This window comes from Caenorhabditis elegans, chromosome IV (assembly GCF_000002985.6).
Source record: "Caenorhabditis elegans chromosome IV".
Lineage (NCBI taxonomy): Eukaryota > Metazoa > Nematoda > Chromadorea > Rhabditida > Rhabditidae > Caenorhabditis > Caenorhabditis elegans.
The window spans coordinates 1,425,090-1,447,111 of NC_003282.8; the positions used below are offsets into that span (position 1 = coordinate 1,425,090).

General features: G+C 36.6%; 4 protein-coding genes and 1 pseudogene across 6 annotated transcripts; all 5 read right to left on the reverse strand.

Annotated features, from left to right (window-relative positions):
• Window positions 1–23: 23 nt before the first annotated feature.
• clec-171 (PAN-3 domain-containing protein) lies at window positions 24–2,294 on the reverse strand. The gene is made up of 8 exons (NM_067679.3): window positions 1,694–2,294; window positions 1,474–1,644; window positions 1,329–1,425; window positions 1,213–1,280; window positions 1,043–1,163; window positions 881–999; window positions 510–649; window positions 24–462 (listed from the first exon to the last, which is right to left on the reverse strand). Exons 1-8 carry the CDS (start codon window positions 1,796–1,798, stop codon window positions 393–395), a joined length of 891 nt encoding a protein of 296 aa, NP_500080.2. The 5' UTR covers window positions 1,799–2,294; the 3' UTR covers window positions 24–392.
• Window positions 2,295–2,479: 185 nt separating this feature from the next.
• Window positions 2,480–3,974, reverse strand: Y77E11A.22 (annotated as a pseudogene). Its single transcript has 5 exons — window positions 3,714–3,974; window positions 3,415–3,665; window positions 3,107–3,321; window positions 2,944–3,061; window positions 2,480–2,503 (listed from the first exon to the last, which is right to left on the reverse strand). Coding segments are annotated over exons 1-5 (869 nt in total).
• Y77E11A.23 (TransThyretin-Related family domain) lies at window positions 3,952–5,278 on the reverse strand. Its single transcript, NM_001307575.2, has 3 exons — window positions 5,105–5,278; window positions 4,577–4,876; window positions 3,952–4,530 (listed from the first exon to the last, which is right to left on the reverse strand). Exons 1-3 carry the CDS (start codon window positions 5,252–5,254, stop codon window positions 4,477–4,479), a joined length of 504 nt encoding a protein of 167 aa, NP_001294504.1. The 5' UTR covers window positions 5,255–5,278; the 3' UTR covers window positions 3,952–4,476.
• An 822-nt stretch (window positions 5,279–6,100) lies between these two features.
• Window positions 6,101–9,950, reverse strand: clp-6 (Calpain catalytic domain-containing protein). The gene is made up of 8 exons (NM_067680.3): window positions 9,883–9,950; window positions 9,746–9,814; window positions 9,125–9,535; window positions 8,020–8,407; window positions 7,659–7,926; window positions 7,196–7,444; window positions 6,301–6,767; window positions 6,101–6,249 (listed from the first exon to the last, which is right to left on the reverse strand). The coding sequence occupies exons 1-8, from the start codon at window positions 9,893–9,895 to the stop codon at window positions 6,231–6,233; spliced, it is 1,884 nt and encodes a 627-aa protein (NP_500081.2). The 5' UTR covers window positions 9,896–9,950; the 3' UTR covers window positions 6,101–6,230.
• Window positions 9,951–10,375: 425 nt separating this feature from the next.
• On the reverse strand, window positions 10,376–20,877 carry clp-7 (Calpain catalytic domain-containing protein; the record flags this gene model as incomplete). Of its 2 annotated transcripts, NM_067681.6 has the most annotated exons (8): window positions 10,376–10,550; window positions 11,859–12,322; window positions 12,835–13,086; window positions 13,138–13,405; window positions 17,256–17,643; window positions 18,786–19,238; window positions 19,905–20,120; window positions 20,595–20,877. In NM_067681.6, the coding sequence occupies 8 exons, from the start codon at window positions 20,875–20,877 to the stop codon at window positions 10,538–10,540; spliced, it is 2,337 nt and encodes a 778-aa protein (NP_500082.2). The 2 variants fall into 2 exon arrangements, with proteins under 2 accessions (NP_500082.2, NP_001368280.1); NM_001380044.1 differs by lacking the exons at window positions 17,256–17,643; window positions 18,786–19,238; window positions 19,905–20,120; window positions 20,595–20,877 and having other exon boundaries at window positions 10,538–10,550; window positions 13,138–13,284.
• Between the last annotated feature and the right edge of the window lie 1,145 nt (window positions 20,878–22,022).

Here is a 22,022-nt window from a genome sequence, read left to right on the forward strand (position 1 = left end):
TTTTCGGAGATATTATGCAAGATTTTTTATGTGACAACTGCTTTGTAAAACCAATGATGCGGGAAAGAGAAGCATGAAAGATCAAACCCAATAAAATTAAACAAAGATTTTAAGCAAATTTGATCAATTTTGTAAAAAGTTTTTTTTTCTCATTTATTGCCCAAAGAAAACTTGGCAATTATGAGTGCCGAATCGGTTTAATTGACAATTTTTTTAATGAAAAAAAAGTTTTTTAGTGAATAATAAATGGGGTGATATATATACCGTATTTCCTCTATTAGTCTTGCATGCAAGACTAATTTTCGATTGACCCGTAGGGGTGCAAGACTAATAGAGGAAAATACGGTATATATATACATCAGATTAGAGCAAAATCAATCATAATCCCTAATTTAGTTTTCCCATGCTGGACGTGAGCAAACAAAAAATTGAGCTGGAAGGGGATTGAAGTTGCCTTCGCATCTGAAAAAAGATTAACGTCTTTTACGGTGTTTCGGTTTAATATTTACGATTTAACATCCACTTTCACTGCATTGTTCCCATTAAAAACCAGCACAAGACAATTATCATTGGCGGTTGCCATTGCGGACGAGTTGGTCACCCAATTGTAATGTTCGAAAGTGGGAACGGAGCTAAGGAATGTGAAACCCTGAAACGATAGTTTTGCTTTACATAGCTGTTAAGATTAAATAAAGAGAAAATACGGGTGATACAGAATAGCGAATTCGGAAGCTTCTTGGAGCTATATATAGCTTTCCAGGAGACTCCCACTAAGGCACGACTGGTCCGACAGAAAGCCAGCGCGAGACTATTTAAGGCCACAGGCCACTGGAAACTACTGGACTAAAATTAATCCAAGACTGCATAATTGATACCTCACCTTCGGAGACATGCAATAAGGTGTACGCGGAGTTGATTGACATGCTTTTGTTCGAATTCCATCTATTCTGGCATATGTGTTGCGATTTGCTGTTTCATTACGCTCACGCTCTCCAATTTCTGAAATCTCGATTGTTAAATGGTCTACTTGTATTTTTTTTACCTGCAAGCTGTTCAAAGTCTTCCGGATACACTGCTCCGAATAAGGCATCAACCCCTTTAGATTTGCACAACTCGAGAGATCTATTGTAGGAAAATGATCCCGCGGTACTGGTTCGAAACGTCTGAAAATCTAGTCAAACTATTCAAGATGGATTTCAACCACAATCTCACCATTAGGCAAACCATTGAGTTGTCAGCACGAACAATTACGTCGGTCATGTCTATGCAGGAGTGATTCACTGGAATTTTTCAAGGTTAAGTTAAAGACCTAATTTAAGTTTGAACACTTCTAGAAGAAATCTTCCATCCGGTAGGTGTTGCGTAAATAGAGTAGTCGCTGTGGTAAGGAAAGTATGGCGGATAGTCATTCACATATAAATGACCCTGAAAGTAGAAATTCAATGAGTACCGTGCTGAGTGGAAATCGTTTACCGTTGCATTCTGATTATCAAAAGTCGGCGGAATTGCGCCAGTCGGACATGTTCCATTGGGACTGTTCACTTTAAACGCCACAACCGACTCATTTGCCGACGTGGTCCTACTTACATAATCCACATAGTAAAAGGCGTAGTTATAGCACGTCGAATCATTTTGCCAAGCCATCTGCCAAATAAAATTAAAATCTCTACTACAGTTTTTACTGGGGATGTACCACGCATGCTGGTGAGTAGAAGCAGGCTGTTAAGCATCCATCCCATGTTAGAGAAGTGTTCACCTGCGTGTTGTTGGTGGTGTTGGGTATTCCCCATACTAGCATCATTTTCATGTCGGAGATCTGTTATGGAAACTTTGGTTTAGGCTTGGGCTTAAGATCAGGCTTAGGCTTAGTCTTAATCTTAGCCTCGGGTTTAGGCTCATGCTTTGGCTCAGGTTCAGACTTAGGCTTAACCTCAAGTCAGACGTAACCTTAGGTTTTGATTTAAATCTAACTTTAAACTATGGTTCTCACTGAAGTATCCGTTCTGGCCTAATCAAGGCTTCGGCTTAGGCTTAGGCTTAGGCTTATGATATCTAACTCGAGTTAATGTTTTTACTGACAATCTTACCACAAAAGTCGCTAATCCAACAACAACCAAAATAGCAACCGGAATAGAACTCATCTTACAATTTGCAAAACGCAATAAATGAATTGCAAACTAGCGGAGCTGCAATGGTTAGTTTGCAATCTGCATTAAGCACGGGGGTTTCGGGGATATCGTGCAAGATTTTTTATGTGACAACTGCTCGGTAAAACCAATGATGCGAGAAAAAAAGAATGAAAGATCAAGTCCAAAAAAAATTAAAAATTTGTTGAGAAATAATATAAAAATGCAGTCGATAAACATTATATAATTTGAATCACAGAACGATCACTGATGTCTTTAATTTAAAAGACTAGGCATACTCCAATATTGGAACGATCCAAGCTTTAGTTGAGCAGAACAAGAGTTGGCTTGGCATGGGAGTTTGGCTGGAAGAGCAGCTGAAAATGAACTGTTCAAATAACAGCGAGGAAAAAAATAAAATTTAAAAATTTAATGGATTCACACCCTGAAAAACTAAAGCTGCGACATTCATGGTATTCAAAGCTTTTTGAAACTATAATTCTCACGCTCTAACATCCATTTTTACAGCATCGTTTCCTTTGAAAACTAGCACAAGACAGTTATCATCCGCTGTTGCCATTGCAGAAGAATAGGAAACTTTTGTCAAACCTCCGGAGACATGCAATATGGAGTGGCGGGAGTCGATTGACTGGGTATTGTTCGTATACCATCAATTCTGGCATAAATGTCGCGAGACTGGGTGCTGTTACGTTGAATCTCTCCCACTTCTGAAATTCTTGTCCCCTTCTCTTAATCTGTCTACAATTTTCAGCTGGGATAATAACTGCAAAAAACAACGGTAATTAAAATTGAGTACCTGTCAACACTTTGAAATCTTGGGGGAACGCGACAACTGTTAACACTCCAGTTTTGTTCGTACATTCTTGCAAAGAACTGTTGTAAGTATTCGATATACTACCAATGTTATAACAAGCCTAAAACTTGATTTAAAGAATATTCAAAAATTTTAGTATTCTCACTATCACGCAGATACTAGTATCGTCGGGATGCTCAACGAGCGCGTCGAAATATTCACCGCAGGAGTTGTTAACTTAAATTAAATTACACAAGTAGTTGAGAGCCCAATTAGAGATTTTAAACTTTTATACGATAGCTTCCAGCCGATGGATGTCGAGTAAATTGTGTAGTAGATATAATACGGGAAAGGCTTCACGTCACTTACATATAAAGTTCCCTGAAAACGTGAAGTGAGGACTCGTCTCGATCTTGCAGTTTTTATTGAAATTTTACACTGCAGTTATAATAAAAAAAAACAGACAAACTTTACCGAAGCTATCTTTTTTTCCAAAGGTAATAAAAGTGTGCTACTTTTGTTGTTTGTAGGATTTCTTCGCAATTTTCACATACCGTTGCGTTCTGATCATCAAAAGTCGGTGGATTGAACCCCCTTGGATACTGCTCACTGGCACTATCCACTTTAAAGCCCACCACTGATGCATTCGCTGACGACGTTCGTAGCACATAGTCCACAGCATCATAGTTGTAATTGAAGCATGACGAATTAGGTCGCCATGCCATCTGTTGATTTATAATGAAAGGCTAGTAATGCAGTAGCTAAGATCTTACTATACAGGTGGGTGAGTAGAAACAAGCGCTCAGACATCCATCCCAACTAAGAAAAGTGATCACTTGGGTGTTCTTTGTGGAGGAAGGCTGACCCCAAACGAGCATCATTTTCATGTCGGAGGTCTGTTAAGGTAATAATTTGTCAAAATTACAGCCTAGGGTTAGGATTAGGATTAGGCCTAGGCTAAAGGAGATAGCATACCGTATGCTTTGTTAACCTAGACTTCCCAGCTCACCACAAAAGTTGAAAATCCAAGAACAACCAAGAAAACAATCATAATTCGAAGCATTTTTCAATAAATGAGTTACGGAGCGGCCTTATTTAGTGTGACATCGGCTATGAGCACGAGTTTTTTTTCGGAGAAATTATGAGTTTTTATGAAGCTTTTTAGAAGCAATGATGCGCAAAGAAAATAATAAAAGCTCGATTGTGAGAAAAATTGAAGTTGATCTTCAGAAAAGCTGGTACGTTAGTAAGCCATCACGTGAGTTTACAAAATGAATGCGTTTATTTAATAATGCTCTAATGATCCAATCATTCTGAATATCCTCACAATCAGCAGCATTTTGCAAAAAAGACAATAGGATAAATAAAAATCAAACTATTGCAAACTAGCGGAGATTTTATATTTAGTTTGCAATACGTGTATCTGAGCACGAGTGTTTTAGATGTATGGTGAATTGAGGTTTGAACAATTTATAATGTGAAAAGTTTTTGTTTCTTAGTGCTCCTGAGACCAATAGCGCGTAAAAAACCAGCTGCTTAGAGACAGTGAGTCGACGAGAAGGCTTCCATTTTAGAAAGCTCCAAATCTCGCTGAAAACGTTTCATAGTAAAGAATATCCTATTCTGAATTACTTACTCTAATATAAGTAGTGCTACTGCTGGTTGAGTTGAAAGGAATTACAGTTTTGTAGTATGGAAGGGCACATGGTTCCGGATGAAGGTGTTTCATTTCACATTGATGAAGTACAGTAATAATGACACTTCGATCCAGATCAAAGTGATTTCCAGTTGTTAGAAAATACATTCCAGCAGCATCGGTGGTAACAATGTTGAAATACTCATCAGGATTCTTTGGTGTGGAAAGTTGCGGATGGAGCCATCTCTTTGGGGCTCCATTGCAGAAAATGTGGCCAGAGATGATGAACTCGGGAAAGCGCTGAAAACATTATTTTATGTCTTAGACATAGGCATAGGCATAGGCATAGACATAGGCATAGGCATAGGCATAGGCATAGGCATAGGCATAGCTATAGGCACATTTTATTCGAAAGCCTGTGTCTGTGATAAAATGCCGAAGAAATATGTATTTTAAAATTTAAATTGACACAGATTTTTTGTCAATTAAAAATAATTGAGGGAACACAGAAAATGTCTTTAAACTTACAATTCTGACTTGCTTTCTAGGCCCACTTGTATTATTGATCGAAATTTGGACCTTCTCGTGTGAATGGAGGTCAATCGAAGATTTTGTCAATGGAAAATTGATGGCTAGGAGAGCACAGAGAAATACTGCACTTTTCCAGATAAAATGCATGTCTCTGCAAGGAAAATGGAATGAATGATTCAAACAAACATTAGAAAGCAAGAAGAAATTAAGAAAAATATATATAGCAAAGTTATAATTATTGAGAGGAGTACTAGAGAAGAACGATCCCTTATCTCACTGCACGATCTGACCTCTCCACTCTCTGGGAAGGGTCTTGAACTCATTCCTGGACAGATGTGAGCTGTTTACGGGTTTGTGTGGTATTTATGACTTTTTCGAACTATCGGATATTTCTCGTATTTACACAATGCTGGAGTGAATTGGCTGATTTTTGGATGATTCAAATAACTCGCAATTTTAAGAGCCAGCCAGTACCGTAGAATAGATATTTCAAATGTGTGAACATAAGTAATTCTATTTGATGACGTCACTGATACATTTTTTACATACATAGGGGTACTGCACTTTTTTGCAAAAAAAATTGGAATTTTGGGAGAATTGATATGATAAAAAATTGTTAATTTTTTTTTAAATATCAGGGGTACATTTCTGGAACCTAGATATTCCATCCCAGCCGCGCTACAGGGGTTTTTTCTTGAATTCCAATTTCAACAGGTATATTTTGTTTGTTTTTTCTGGACCTTTTTTTTCCTTTTTTTTTGGGACGAAAAAATTCGCAAAAAATTTTCCCGTGGCGGAGAGTTGAACTGACATATGGGCTTCAAAAATATCAAGTATGCGTTACAGCTACAAACTGCATAATTCAAAGTTCGAAGACTAATACGGAAATATTAGAGCTCTAGTCGAAACAAGCCTTACTGTATTTTGTAAAATAAAGCACTCATGTTAATAAAGTTCTAGAATTGTTACCATCAACGTTTGTTTTACATGTAAAAATTTCATCTGTAATTTCATCCGCCCACGCTTTCAAAACTATAAACTACAATCATTACAAAGTGGAAAACAAAACACGAATCGAATATCAAAATTTATGCGAAAGAAAGTTCGAGAATCTTCTGTCCAATCAACGACGACGAAGGCGTCTGAAAACATTAATTGACACGTCCATTGTACCTTCACACCTCTTAACTCACGTTTTATCAAACTCCACATTGGAAAAGGTTCTCAGCAGAAACTCGGCATCATGGTTCGGTTCAAATGTGCATGGTACAATCACATAGTAGCCAGGCGGAACGGTGAACCGTACGACAGCCTCGCGATAGTCCACGAAGAGCTTGGTAGAAGCAATGGGTGCGTGGGTTTTCATCATCTCGGCGGTCACTTTCTCATTGGGGCCTGACATTTTATAGACCGAAAGTCCGATCTGCAACATGTCGAGACCACGGTGCAGTTGGTTGCGACGATATTTTTGGAAGACTGCCGCGATTACTGTACATTTGTCGTTGGATGATGGAGAAGTGGCACGGAAGTAGGTCTCATACTGTGGGTTAGTGCAAAAGGTGTTCTCATTGTTTGAGCATCCTCCGGCGGTACCCTTGCGGGAACACCATTCACCGTCAGCTGATTTCTGGATCCATTGTTTGCTCTGTTTTTCCATTACCTGAAAAGTGAATAATTGATGGATGTTGTCGCTGAAAAATTGAAAAAGACACATATATATTCTAGGTACCACGCGGCCACTACTTGGGGAAAAAACCAAAATGAAACATATTCTCAGCATGTGAATATTTGAATTTCCCGTCGTTTGCAAACGCGCTCCATTGCAAAAACTAACCACTAAGTGGACCTATTCCTAGTTCCCGGAAACTTTTTGGAGCAAAAACTTGAAATTTATGCGTTTTAAGTTTTAATTGCAAAAACATTCTATTCACAATTTCCTGACTACCTGATGCATTTGGTCTTTATGTCTTGTGCAAACGCTCTCTGTTTCGAATATGAGCTGAATTTTAGCGTTAGACCGAAATTCTGCTCAAAAATCTGAACAAATTTCATCAAATATTTTTTCACTCAAGATCTTAAAATTCTAACCTCAATCTCCGTCATCTCTGTAATCTCGTGCATAACATCTGCCGACAGATTACAACAATCCAAATTTGCAAACTGTGCCATAAAATCGTCCAAGCACATCCAAAACTCTCCGTCCTCTTTGATACGGAATTCCATTTTCTCTCGTTGCTCCTGGTCGACTTGCTCCCACAGTGAGCTCTTATCACTCCAATCCCCATTCCACTCGGTGTCACCCCAAGGGTTTCGGATACGGAGAAGCGCCACCTTTTCCTGAAAAACTTCTAACAATGTGAGAACAATGTGATTATTGACCCCTATTGACGCAATTTCCGAACATCAATCTCTAGGATCACATTATAATTGTCAGTAGCCACCCACTACTTGTCCGAATTTTGGAAAACTTTGGGAATACCAAGGCAGTTCGTCAAGACATGGGCGGCTCATAGCCTTATTCCTTTTGATCAAGGCATAATAAAAGCTATACCTTATCCGTCTCCACCGTATGAACTCCGGTAACACTGTATGCATGTCCTCTGACCAGTCCATTGGCAAGCTGAGCCTCCTTCTCTCTCGGATCCGGATCAATAGAACACGCGAAGAGTGATCCCATCTGCATACCCTTCATTATCATTGCCAAGATCATGGTCTTATCAGTTGAAGTGAGATCGTAGAACTCAGTTAGTCCGCCAGTAAAGTCTTCGAGAGCCTCTGTAGTCGTACCACCGTCCAGGTGCTCGTAGGTGCCGTAGAGTCTGGAATGAAGAGCATCTCACGAGGTTTCGAAGAACATCGACATGGAAAATTGCTCAGATGGACTTATTGTTTCATTAAAACCGCAGACTCACTTAGCATACGCCTTCTCCAACAGAGGTCCCCAACACTCATCCCCATCCTGAGAGCTCATGTAGATCAACTTTCCATTAACCGTCGGCAGTCGATCATCAATTACTACATCAACCCATTCTCCATATCTCCAGAATTGAAAATGAAAGATTCCTGCGTAATTCTCCGTGAATGACTGATCAGGTGGCACTACTCGATAGAAGAGCTCATCTCGTTGAGCTAAAGTGGCGGCGGCGGCCAGGAACCAACAATTGCCGAGGGATCCTTGTCTAACATCGAATCGGCTTTTGCCATTGACAATGAGCCTCGGATTCGCGAATATTTTCGCGGGACGTAGCCAAACAATATGGGATTTTGGGGGCTTTTTGTAGTAGATTGACGAGTTGTTGGCTGGAAAATAGAGAAAGTTTCGATTTTTTGTGAGTATGTAACTTTTGATTCACTCGCAAAACTTTATACGTAACACAGTCTCCTCACGTGGAAATGACCCAACAAGGGGGCTTGCGCGTTTCTCGTGAGCGTGGGAAAATTTTAACACTGAAAAGTGATTTCCTTCATTTTTTGTTACTTTAAAGTGGATTTCATAGGTTTTAATTACGCATCAATTGTTCACATGACTGTAAGGAAGGTGGAGAAAAAAGAAATTTCAACATTAATTGAAAAATAGAGGCCCTGCGTAAAAAATTAAAATCAACCAAAAATTGCGTTCTTCTCCAAATTTTCATGTTTATCATTCGTTTTCGGTATAAAACTGTTTTTCATTTAAAATATAGTCCTTGATTGAACCTGATAAAATGAAAATATGGAGAAAAAACACAAAATTTAGCGTTTTCGGATTTGTCTCAAAGCCCCACACGCTGCACGAGTTTTGCGCCAACAAATCAATTTCCAGCTGAGGAGACAGTGCGTAAGTCTAACTAGTAAGTAAAAATTTCCTGACTTTTTGAAAACTTTTCAGAAGTCATCGATTTTTTCATAAACTTCTCTATTATTATTAATTTGGTAAATTTATCAGTTTGAAGATTCATTGATTTTTATGAAACTTATCGATTTATTCTAAAATATTATCGATTTTTTTAAAACTTTATCGATTTTTCTGTTTGTCACCTGGAAACTGTGGATCCTCAAATAATCGATTCTCATCCAAACATTTCTGACGTTCCTCGTAAAAATAAAGCGGCTGACACTTTAAAGGCACATACGAATGACATTCTCGTTTGAATTTCCCGCTGACAATATTATCCAGAACAACTTTTCCAATACTACTCAACGAATTATTCTCGCCACCCAAATTAAACATCGCATTTCCAGCAAGAGCCCCAATAATCTCTCCGTTTTCCGAATTTACACCGAAAAATTCATGAGAAGCATTGGAAATCAGATTCCCGACAAGAGATTCGAGAGCTCCGGACGAGAAAATGTTTGTTAGGCCACGTCCAGAAGAGTCGCGGGGGATCAGGGCAGTGAGTTGACGGAGCAGCTCGTCCCAGATGCTTCCGGTGTAGTCGCTGACGAATTCTGAAGTAGAAGTAATTAAAATCGATGAATTTTTCAATAAATCAAGACATTTTACAATGAACCAAAAAACAAACAATGCGAAAAATCGATTTTCCAGAAAAATCGATTTTCCAGAAAATCGATAATTTCCCGAAAAATCAATAAAATAAAAAGCATCTTTATTTAATCATCAAAAAAATCAATAAACAAATTAACAAAATTCAATTTTACCTTTTACAATCGATGGCAAATTGTTGTTATTGATGTTCTCCTCTTGTTCGTCTTCATTATTAAGAACTTCTGAAGTGAAAAGTTGGGTCTCGCAACGAAACACTACCGTAACCCGAAAGTTTCAAAAGATTTCTTACCTTCATCCGACATTTCTACCGGTTTTTGTGTGAAAAATACAGAAAATAAACACTAGACAATTGAAAATGTGTGTGTGAGATAAAAAAACACGTGAAGTTTTTTTTTTTTTATTTTTTAAAATTTGTTTTTAAAAAGTCAATAAAACATTTTGAAAAATCGATAAATTTTCGAAATCGTGATATATTACCTGAAAAATTATTTTTTAAAATATTGATAAATTAACAGAAAATTCGTTAAATTTCAAGAAAAGTCGATAAATTTCTTGAAAAATCGATAATATTTCAAAAATCGATAAATTCCCAAAAAACAATAAAATTTCAAAAAAGTCGATAAATTTTCAGAAAAATCAATAAATTTTCAAAAATCGATAAATTCCCAAAAAATCAATAAATTTTCAGAAAAATCGATAATTTCCTGAAAAATCGATAAATTTCTGAAAAAATCGATAATGCTTTTTAACTTTTTTGTTCTTTTCTGTAATTGAAAAAAAGTACCAATTCACCAATATTTATTCCAGAACATCACATTTTTTACACATTCCAATAAATTCTTACAAAAAAAATCGATATTAATCTCACAAAAAAACGGTATAATTTCAGAAAATCACATTATGCATGGAATGATATTTGAGAAGAGTGTAGTCGGGAGGACGAATTAGCGAAGACGGCTGAAAATTGAAAGTATTCAGAAATTTCATGGCGGGACCCAGAAATTATGTTATTTTCGCAAATATTATCAAAATTTTCGGATTCAGCTCGCTGAGCTTCAATTCAGGTATAATCATGCCAGAAATTGCTCAAATTCAGAAGTGTTGGGTCCCACCACGAAAACCTACATTAACCTGGCGATTTTCGTGGTGGGACCCAAAAATTTTGGAATTTTTGCAATATTCGATATTCGAATTCCACTTCAAGTCAAGTATCATCATGACAGAAATCGCCCAAAATGAAAAAAAGGATCCCGCCACGAAAACCACTGGGTTACTGTAGGTTTTCGTGGCGGAACCCAACTTTTCTCTAATCCGAGGGAAGTAAGGCATTATTATACTTAAATTAAAGCTCTCGGTGTCACTGCAACTTTTTCCTCACGAGGGACGAGGAAAAGTGGTTTCTAGGCCATGGCCGAGGGGCCGACAAGTTTCAGCGGCCATTTATCTTGCTTTGTTTTCCGCCTGTTTTCTTTTGTTTTTCACAGCTTTTTCCCGTTTTTTCTTATTAAAACTGATAAATAAATACTTTTTGCAGATGCTAAAACAATTTCCAAGTAAAAAAGTTATGTATTCAGTGAGCAAGCAGCGGTGAAAGTGGTCAATGTAAAATGATGGATTACGGAAATACAAAACCTAAACTTTTTCTGAAACATGATACATATGATGCTTAGATGCTGAGACTACCTGATTTTCATAACGAGACCGCTGAAAAAGTTTTGAGGTTTTCAAAATTCAACTTTTTGTGCGAAAATCTCGACTTTTTCACCAAAAAAGTTGAATTTTGGAAACCTCAAAACTTTTTCAGCGGTCTCGTTATGAAAATCAGGTAGTCTCAGCATTTAAGCAGCATATGTATCATGTTTCAGAAAAAGTTTAGGTTTTGTATTCCCGTAATCCATACTTTACATTGACCACTTTCACCGCTGCTTGCCCACTGAATACATAATTTTTTCACTTGGAAATTGTTTTAGCATCTGCAAAAAATATTTATTTATCAGTTTTATTAAGAAAAAACGAAAAAAATCGATGAAAAACGAAAGAAAACAGGCGGAAAACAAAGCAAGATAAATGGCCGCTGAAACTTGTCGGACCCTCGGCCATGGCCTAGAAACCACTTTTCCTCGTCCCTCGTGAGGAAAAAGTTGCAGTGGGTGTGCTGAACTGGAAAATCTTAGCGAAAATTGCAAATTTAGCAGTTTTTTCTGCACAAAAAGCAAAAAAAAAAGTTAATCTTTCGCAAAACTTGAAAAATCTGAAAATCCATACGTCGTCTGGAATTCCGCATTGGAAAAGATTCTCAACAAGAACGAGGCGTCATCATGAGCATCAAATGTGCACGGAACGATGACGTATTGTCCAGGCGGGACCCGGAAGCGTACAGTAACCTCTCGCATGTTAATAAAGACTTTTGTACGAGCTATCGGCTTCTGCCCGCTGACGTCATGGATCGCCTGTCCCGAGCCATCAGCTTTATAGACTGAAAATCCAATTGGCAAATTGTCAAGTCCCTTAGTCCGGAGCTCTCGACGATATTTCTGGAGCACTGCTCCAATTACAGTACACTTCCCGTCGTGCTCAACAGAATCCATGGGTACTTGGAAGTATGTACCATATTGGGGATTATTACAATAGGTATCATTATTCTGACATCCACCGGCGGTTCCTTGACGGGAATTCCATTCTCCGTCCTCCGATTTTTCGACCCATTGGTGCTTTTGCTTGTCGTGGACCTGGAAATATTGATTTTTTGAAAATTATTCACAGATCTATATATGTATATATATATATTTATATCTAATGAATTATTGATTTTTATTGGATAAAAAAATATAGATTTTTCTGGAATTTTCGAGAAAAAAAATTAATTGAATAGGGATTTTTATAAAATTTCATCGATTTTTTTAAAAATTTTTCAGAAAATGTATTGATTTTTATGGAATTAAAAAAAATTAAAATCAAAATTATCGACATTTTCCGATTTTTTTCAAAAACTACACAGCTTATAGATTTTTCTCGAAGTTTTCTTATTTTTTTCTGAAAATTTATCGATTTTTTCAGGAATTTAATCGATTTTTCAGAAAATTCATCGACTTTTCGGGAATTTTATCGATTTTTATAGAATTTTCCTGAAGTTTTTCTGAAAATTATTGAGTTTACCGAAAACTTTTCGATTGTTCTAGAAATTTATCGATTTTTCTGGAATTTATTGATTTTTACGGTTTTTGCAAAAACTACACAGCACCTCCACACCAGTCATCTCCGAAATCTCATCCATAACATCGGCAGACAAGTTACAGCATTCCATCTGCGTGAAATTGGTCATAAAATCGTCAAAAGACATCCAAAATTCGCCGTCTTTAGCAAACTGGACCCCCATTTGTTCCCGTTGTTGAGGATCCACTTGGCTCCATTCCGAGCTTCCATCACTCCATGCACCATTCCATTCTTTCGAGTTACCCCATGGATTTCTGATTCGAAGAAGTGGAACTTGTCCCTGAAAATAGGAGAAAATTTGATCTAGAATCCCCAAAATTTTCCACCATACCCCATAGGTATTAACTGTCTGAATAGCAGTAATACTATAAGCATGTCCTCTGACAAGCCCATTCGTCAACTGAGCCTCTTTCACATTCTCATCAGCATCAATCGAACATCCGAAGAGTGATCCCATTTGCATTCCTCTAACCAACATTGCCAGCGTGGTTGATTTATCTCCTTTCGAGATATCAAAGAACTCGGTGAGCCCGCCGGTAAAATCCTCGAGGGCTTCTGCAGTGGTACCACCATCGAGATTTTCATAGCCTCCGTAGAGTCTGGAAAGAATATGAATGAAGCGAATTTGAAATTAATTTCAAATTGTCACAACTATTAGCGGGAACTCATAATATAACATTTAATTACAACAACTCTACAGTTTGTGAGAATGTGTAAGTTTACTGAAGTGACTATGCTGGCCTAATATATTGGACTAAAAGATACTATACTTACTATTAATGTGGTATATTAAATATATGTATATGTATATGTATATGTATATGTATATGTATATGTATATGTATATGTATATGTATATGTATGCATATGCATTTGTATATGAAATAGTCTATAAATAGTCTATAGTGTATTTTTAGTTGATTCTATAGATGGAATAAGGAAACCTGAGAATTTGGTTTTAGGCCTTAAAATGGGTTTAGGCCCAAAACTACAGTGTTTCGTTTTGAGATGTTCTGAAAACTTTTAACAAAAAAATTGGGATCGAAATTTTGGAGAAAAGCGGATTTTCAACTAAAATTTCAAAATTTCAATCAATGCGTAGAAAATTCACTTACTAAATACTTATACTTATTTACTACTAATAGTTAAATACTCACTAAATAAAATACACCAAGGAAAGGAAGTTAGGTGTAAATTATATGTGAATTGAGAAAAGTCTATTACATATATGTTCATCAAGTATTTACTAATTTCGAGTTTCCCGGAAATTAATGCTTAGAGCTGAAAGTGGAGTACCGAAATTTGAGAAATTTTCTCAAATTACTCCAAAATTTCCACTGTTTCCGAATATGTATCAAGTAAAATATATCTGTTGTGGAATGGGGAGCCATTCCACAATGTCTCGTCCTACGATCTCTTCAGAGATCTCTCAGACGAAGATTCTATGACAAAGAGCCGCACAAGTCATTCTTTCTTCTGCGTCTCTCGCTCTCATACGCTCTCTCACAAGAGTCACACTCGCGCCCCACAGCGACATTAGCTGCGCGGGGACTCAAGCGACGACAGGATACGCAGCTATTGGACGCCACCACTTCAGTCTTGATGCTGCGCTCGTGCCGAACGGTCGTGCGTGGCACTTCTCTCCCGACGCATCCCCCATTTTCCTTTGTAATTGCCCCTCACTATTATTCATGTACTTGCTCCGATATCCAAGGAGAACCCGACAATCTCTGATAACCAAAGAGAACCCGACAAACTCCAATAACCAAGGAGTTTCCAGGCCTTCCCCCTACTTTAGCCTCTCTTCCTCTTTTATTGTAATTCTTATAATCATTACCTATATATAAAAAAATAGTGTCCGTTTGTTAACAAGTGACGTCATAGCTTACAAAGGCAAGGTGTTTTCGGCTGTTGGAGGGATATTAGTTTGTGGTTAGTAGAGGGGTATGGGCGGGGTACTGTAGTAGTACTGTAGGAGTACTGTAGGAGTACTGTAGGATCACTGTAGTTTAGGAAAAATTGAGTTTTTGTCTTTTGAAGAGATATAGGTTTGGGGTTAGTAGTGGAATATGGTCGGGGTACTGTAGTAGTACTGTAGAGGTACTGTAGGAGTACTGTAGGATTACTGTAGTTTATGAAAAATTGTGTTTTTGTCTTTTGAAGAGATATAGGTTTGCGGTTAGTAGTGGAATATGGTCGGGGTACTGTAATAGCACTGTAGGAGTACTGTAGGAGTACGGTAGGATTACGGTAGTTTATGAAAAATTGACTTTCCGTCTTTGGAAGGGAAATTGGAAACTTTGGGAAAATTCTGAAATGTTCCAGAACCTTCTGGGAATTTCTGGAAAATTCTGAAAAGCTTTAGAACCTTCTGGAAAATTCTGGAATGTTCCAGAACCTTCTGGAAAATTCGAAAAAATTCTGGATTGTTCTAGAACCTTCTGGAAAATTAAAAAAATGTTGCTGCGAGATCTTCGTGGCGAGACCCACCGTGGTGAGACCCATCGTGAAAAGACCCATCGTGGTGAGACCCATCGTGGCGAGACCCACCGTGGTGAGACCCATCGTGGAAAGACCCATCGTGGTGAGACCCATCGTGGCGAGACCCATCGTGGCGAGACCCATCGTGGTGAGACCCATCGTGGTGAGACCCATCGTGGTGAGACCCATCGTGGTGAGACCCGTCGTGGTGAGACCCACCGTGGTAAGACCCAAAATTTTGGCGGGAAATTTAAATTTTCTGAGAAAAATATTTTGGCGGGAAATTTAAATTTTCTGTGAAAAATATTTTGGCGGGAAATTTAAATTTTCTGAGAAAAATATTTTGGAGGGAAATTTAATATTTCAGTGAAAAAATTTTGGCGGGAAATTCAAATTTTCTGTGAAAAAAATTTTGGCGGGAAATTCAAATTTTCTGTGAAAAAATTTTGGCGGGAAATTCAAATTTTCTGTGAGAAAAATTTTGGCGGGAAATTCAAATTTTCAGTGAAAATATTTGGCGGGAAATTCAAATTTTCAGTGAAAAAATTTTGGCGGGAAATTCAAATTTTCAGTGAAAAAAATTTTAGCGGGAAATTCAAATTTTCAGTGAAAAAATTTTGGCGGGAAATTCAAATTTTCAGTGAAAAAATTTTGGCGGGAAATTCAAATTTTCTGTGAGAAAAATTTTGGCGGGAAATTCTAATTTTCAGTGAAACAATTTTGGCGGGAAATTCAAATTTTCGGTGAAAAAATTTTGGCGGGAAATTCAAATTTTCAGTGAAAAAAATTTTAGCGGGAAATTCAAATTTTCGGTGAAAAAATTTTGGCGGGAAATTCAAATTTTCAGTGAAAAAATTTTAGCGGGAAATTCAAATTTTCAGTGAAAAAATTTTGGCGGGAAATTCAAATTTTCAGTGAAAAAATTTTTGGCGGGAAATTCAAATTTTCAGTGAAAAAATTTTAGCGGGAAATTCAAATTTTCAGTGAAAAATTTTTGGCGGGAAATTCAAATTTTCTGAGAAAAATTTTTTGGCGGGAAATTCAAATTTTCTGAGAAACTTTTTGTTAGCTTAAATACCACGATGGGTCTCGCCTTGGAACTGGCGAGACCCATCGTGGAGAGACCCTTAAAAATATGGGCGGGAACTTCAAAATTTATGAGAAAAGAAATTTTGGCAGGAATTCAAATTTTCTGAGAACAATTTTGGCGGGAATTCAAATTTGCTGGGAAAAAAATTTTTGCGGGAAATTCAGATTTTCTGAGAAAAAAGATTTTGGAGGGAAATTCAAATTTTCTGAGGAAAATGCTTGGCGGGAAATTCAAATTTTTGTTCTGGAATCAATTTTTTTGTTTCAGCACCTTCTGGAAGTTTCAAGAAAATTCTAGACTGTTCTAGAATCATCTGGAAAATTCAAAAAAGTTCTGAAATGCTCTACAACCTCCTATAACTGAAGGAGTTTTTATTTGTTTCGTTACATCTATATTCAAAGAACTTAGTAGTTAATTATTCAGACTTCTCCAGTTAAGGAAAGTTATTAACTTATTAAAAAAACTGTAACTCTGTGGAATTTTTTCGAAAGCCTGATAATGATGATGTGTTAGTAGAAAAATCAGAACATTCTAACTGTCTCTTTGAATTTTCTGAATCGTATACCATGGAAGGAGAAAATGCGATTTAATCGATGAAGTTTCAACTTTTTTTAATGAGACATTTTTGAATGATTAAAAGGACATCTATTTGTTATACATTTTAAACTCCGCCAGTCGTTGGCCGCGCCGGAGGCGCGGTCATCGGCTGGTTACTATATAAATTAATATATTTATACATTTGTTCTGTCACTAGCTCTATATTCAAGTCTCCTCGGGAGCGGGTGCCACAACAATATCTCAGATTTCGGTACTCCACGGAATACTAATAGAGACTATACTGTAGGAATCTACTCTCCAGGCTTCCTCCTCCCACTAACTTAGCATAGGCCTTCTCCAACAGGGCACTCCAGAATTCATTATTCTCCTGTGATCTCATATAACACAATCGCCCATCAACTGTCGGCAGCCGATCATCAATCACTACATCAACCCATTGTCCATATCTCCAGAATTGAAAATGAAAGATTCCTGCGTAATTCTCCGTGAATGACTGATCAGGTGGCACTACTCGATAGAAGAGCTCATCTCGGAGTGTCAAATTGGCCACTGCCGCCAGGAGCCAACAATCTCCAAGTGCTCCCTGCTTTACGTCAAATCGAGATTTCTCGCCAACGATGAGTTGAGGGTTCTCGTAGATTTCTCCGGGCCGTTTCCAGATAATCGGCTCGTCCGGGCGGGTTTTGTAGTAGAGCGAGGAGTCGTTGGCTGGAAAATAGTAATGGATATTAGAGAAAGTATTCGAAAATTTTACAATGTTTTTCGGGAAAGTCTACAAGTTTTTAAAAAACATCGATTTTGTGAAATAAATCAATTTTTCGGGAAACTTTATCGAGTTTCCGTGAAATTTATAGTTTTATCTGTGAAATTGATCGGCTTTCAAGAAAATGTCTATTTTTTATCTATCTTATAAATTTTTTGGACTTTTTTCTAAAAATTGATTTTATTGTATTCGGAAAATTTTTGATTTTTCGGAAATGATTTTTCGGAAATTTCATCTATTTTTTGAATCTTTATCGATTATTCAGAAAAATTATCAACTTTTCAAGAATTTTATCGATTTTTCTGGAATTTTATTGATTTTTCTGAAATTTTACAAATTTTTCTGAAATTTTTTCGATTTTTCCGAAAGTTTATCAATTTTTCTGAAATTTTATCGATTTTTCTGCAATTTCATCGTTTTTTTGAAACTTTATTGATTTTTTGAAACTTTATCGATTTTTTAAAGAATTTTTTCGATTTTTCTTGAATTTTATCAAATTTTCTGGAATTATATTGATTTTTCTGAAATTTTACAAATTTTTCTGAAATTTTTTCGATTTTTCCGAAAGTTTATCGATTTTTCTTGAATTTTATCAAATTTTCTGGAATTATATTGATTTTTCTGAAATTTTACAAATTTTTCTGAAATTTTTTCGATTTTTCCGAAAGTTTATCGATTTTTCTTGAATTTTATCAAATTTTCTGGAATTTTATCGATTTTTCTGCAATTTCATCGTTTTTTTTGAAACTTTATCGATATTTTGAAATTTTTTCGATTTTTCCGAAAGTTTATCGATTTTTCCGAAAGTTTATCGATTTTTCTGAAATTTTATCGATTTTTCTGCAATTTCATCGTTTTTTTGGAATTTTATCGATTTTTTGAAACTTTATCGATTTTTCTGGAATTTTATCGATTTTTCTGAGATTTTATCGATTTTTCTGGTATTTTATTGATTTTTTTGAAATTTTATCGATTTTTTCTAGAATTTTATCGATTTTTCTTGAATTTTATCGATTTTCTGAAAGCTTATCGATTTTTCTTGAATTTTATCGATTTTCGGGATTTTCCGCTTAATTGCATCGTTTACCCGGAAATTGCGGATCCTCGAACAAGCACCGCTGATCCAGACATCTCTGACGTTCCTGCTGGAAATTAATCGTCTGAAACTGTTGCTGAAACCCGATTCCCGGTCCACCGCCACCTCCCGGCGTAAACGGTTGGACATCTCGTTTGAATTTCCCGCTAATAATATTATCGAGCACCACTTTTCCGATACTGCTCAACGAATTATTCTGACCGCCCATCTGGAAGATGATGTTTCCAGCGATGGCTCCGATGATGGCTCCGGTTGCCGGATTGATTCCGAAGAATTGATGAGTTGCCGATGAGATTAGATTTCCGACGATAGATTCCATTCCGCCGGATGAGAAGACGTTGGTGAGTCCTCCGCTGCTGTCGCCGCCGCCGCCTTGAGAGATCAAGGATCCGATTTGTCCGACGACACCGTCGAAACCACCGCCACCGAATCCGTCCATAGCGCCTGAAAATTGAATTTTTCGATTTATTGATTTTCGGAAAAAAAAAATCAATTTTTTAAAACATTTTCTGATGAAAATTATTGATTTCTCTAGAATTTCATCGATTTTTTCTGGAATTCATTGATTTTTTAATATATCGATTTTTTACAGAAATCACGAAATTAAAATTATTGATTTTTCTGAGAATTTATGAAATTAATGAAATTATGCGATTTTTTTTTTGAAAATTTTCGAGAAAATTCATTAATTTTTTATAGAAGCTTTATTGATATTTTTTGGAAAATATACTGACTTTTCTGAAAGTTTATGGTGTTTTAGAAAGAAAATTGATCAAATTACGATACAAATCAATTTTTGTGAAATTTTTTGATTTTTTTCAAAAATTTACAGCTTTTCCTGAAGTTTTATCCATTTTCTTTTTAGAAATTTATCAATTTTTCTGAGATTTTATTGATTTTTCTGAAATTCTATCGATTTTTCTAGATTTTTATCGATTTTTCTGGGATTGTATCGATTTTTCTCAAATTATCGACATTTTTTGTGGAAGATTTTTGATTTTATCGTTTTTCGAGGTTAAAATCTCAAAATTCAGCTGGAAAACCAGATTTTCGAGTGAAAAATCTCAAATTTTTTTAATTTTCCGCTGGAAATTCTAGAAAATCCCGTACCCTTAATAAGGGATCCCATTCCATGATTCTCATTATTTCCTCCATCATTTTCTCCATAATTGGTATTTGCAGCCGCCTGAGTGTATCCATCATCATCATCATCTTCTTCCTCTTCTTCTTCAGAATGTTCCACGTCATTCGAATAATCTTCTTGCTCTTCTGGCTCAGGCTCCGCCTCCTCTTGCTCCTCGTATTGCTCCGAGTCGTCGTAGCCGCCTGGAAAATTGCATTTTTAGATTTCAATTGGAAAAAACGATTTTTTGAGCTCAAAATGAGATAAGCAAAAGCCTACGCATGAACCTATGCCTAAGCCTAATCCTAAGCCTAAATTTGCTTAAAAACGCGGTTTTTTTCACTGAACATTGGGAATTTTCGTGCTAATATTCAATTTTTTGGTAAAAAAATTAAATTTCGCGGTGTAAAATTTGGTTTTTTAAAGCTGGTTTTTGTGCATTATTGGTGAAAAAAATCGATAGAAACTCAAATTTTCAGTGAAAAATACGATTTTCAAGCTAGAAAGTTGTTTTTTTTTTCGCTGAAACTTCAAGATTTTCATGAGAAATCTTTTTCTTCTGGAATTTAAACGTTTTAAATGCCAAATTTGGCGAAAAAACTGGTTTTTCACATGAAAAAGCCCAAATTTCAGGACGAAATTTGGATTTTCAGCAATTTTTCGGATAAAATCCGGACCTTGATAATCCTGCTGCTGATATTCGTCATCGTAGCCACCACCGCCATAGTTCTGCTGTTGATAATCCTGCTGGTTACCGTAATCCTGTTGATTACCGTATCCTTGACCATAATCCTGATTACCGTAGTTCTGCTCGTTACCGTAATCCTGCTCCTGAAACTGATTCTGATCGTCGTAGCCACCGCCGCCACCGCCGCCGCCACCTCCATAGTCATCGTTGTAATCTTCGCCTCCCTGATCATTACCACCATCTTCCTCGTAGTACTCCTCCTCGTCGGACATTGTTCAGCAGATTTCACAAGTTTTTAGCTGAACTTTCGAAAAAAAATTGAGTAAAAACGAGAAAAATTGAAGAAAAACGCTTTAAAACTGCGGTTTTTGACGGGAAAATCGACAATTTCACAACAATGGAGATTTAGAGAAAACGACAAATAGCCAAAACTCGTTTGTTGTGAAGGGAAAACGGTCAGCAATATTGCTATAGAAAACGGCCCCGATTTCGGGTGAAGAGACGCAGAAATCGGCGCGCAGGTGACGTCCGGTGGTCGAGTACCTATTTTTATTGATGAAATTGCAAAAATTTGTTTTAAAACCTGCGAAAAATCACGAAAATCGGTTGAAAATTAGCAAAAAAAGAGCGAAAAAGTGAAAAATAATATTTTTTTTTCTGAATTCCCACGAGGAGTACACGCCGTTTGGGATTCTAGTCCACGCTGGAAATGCTTGCATTAATTGAATTTTCAGCTGAAATAAGATTGTTTTTCTCTGAAAAAAATTCTGAAAAAGCTCATAAGAGTGATTTTTCATAAATACAAGTGTGAAAAACTCAGTGAAATGTCTAAAAATTCAGGGTTTTCTCGCGAGGAACATGAATGGAGTTTTCTAGGCCAGCAGTATGGTATTTAAAAAAAAAAATCAATATTTGCAAAGTAAAGTTTATCTGAAATTCTGAAAAAAAATCCATTAAAAAATCGGATAAAGTTGAAAAATTTGAAAGTTATTTTTCCGAAGAAAATCGATAAATATTTTATTATGTTATTTACTTTCATTTTTCATACAATACAGTTCAGTAAAATTTTCAATGTGTTGTTTTTTTTTGTGAGCACAAAAAAATTGAAAAAAAAAACTGGAAATTAATTTAGAAGTAGGTGAGACGAAGTATGGAATTAGCCGAGGCAGCTGAAAAATAAACGTTTTTTCTTTAATTTTATGAAAATTATCAAGTTCATTTGAGTATATTACCGGTCCAGAGAGAGTTTAGTCAGTTGAAAAGACGCAGACATCTCGGGACCCAACGGACGGGAGAGGCCCCACGAAAAGGGGAGCAGAACGAAAAGGGGATCTTCGAAAAGGGGAGATACGAAAAGGGGAGCTGGCACTGTGCCAAACGCACAAAACGCTTTTTTATTCTCATTCAACGCACGCAT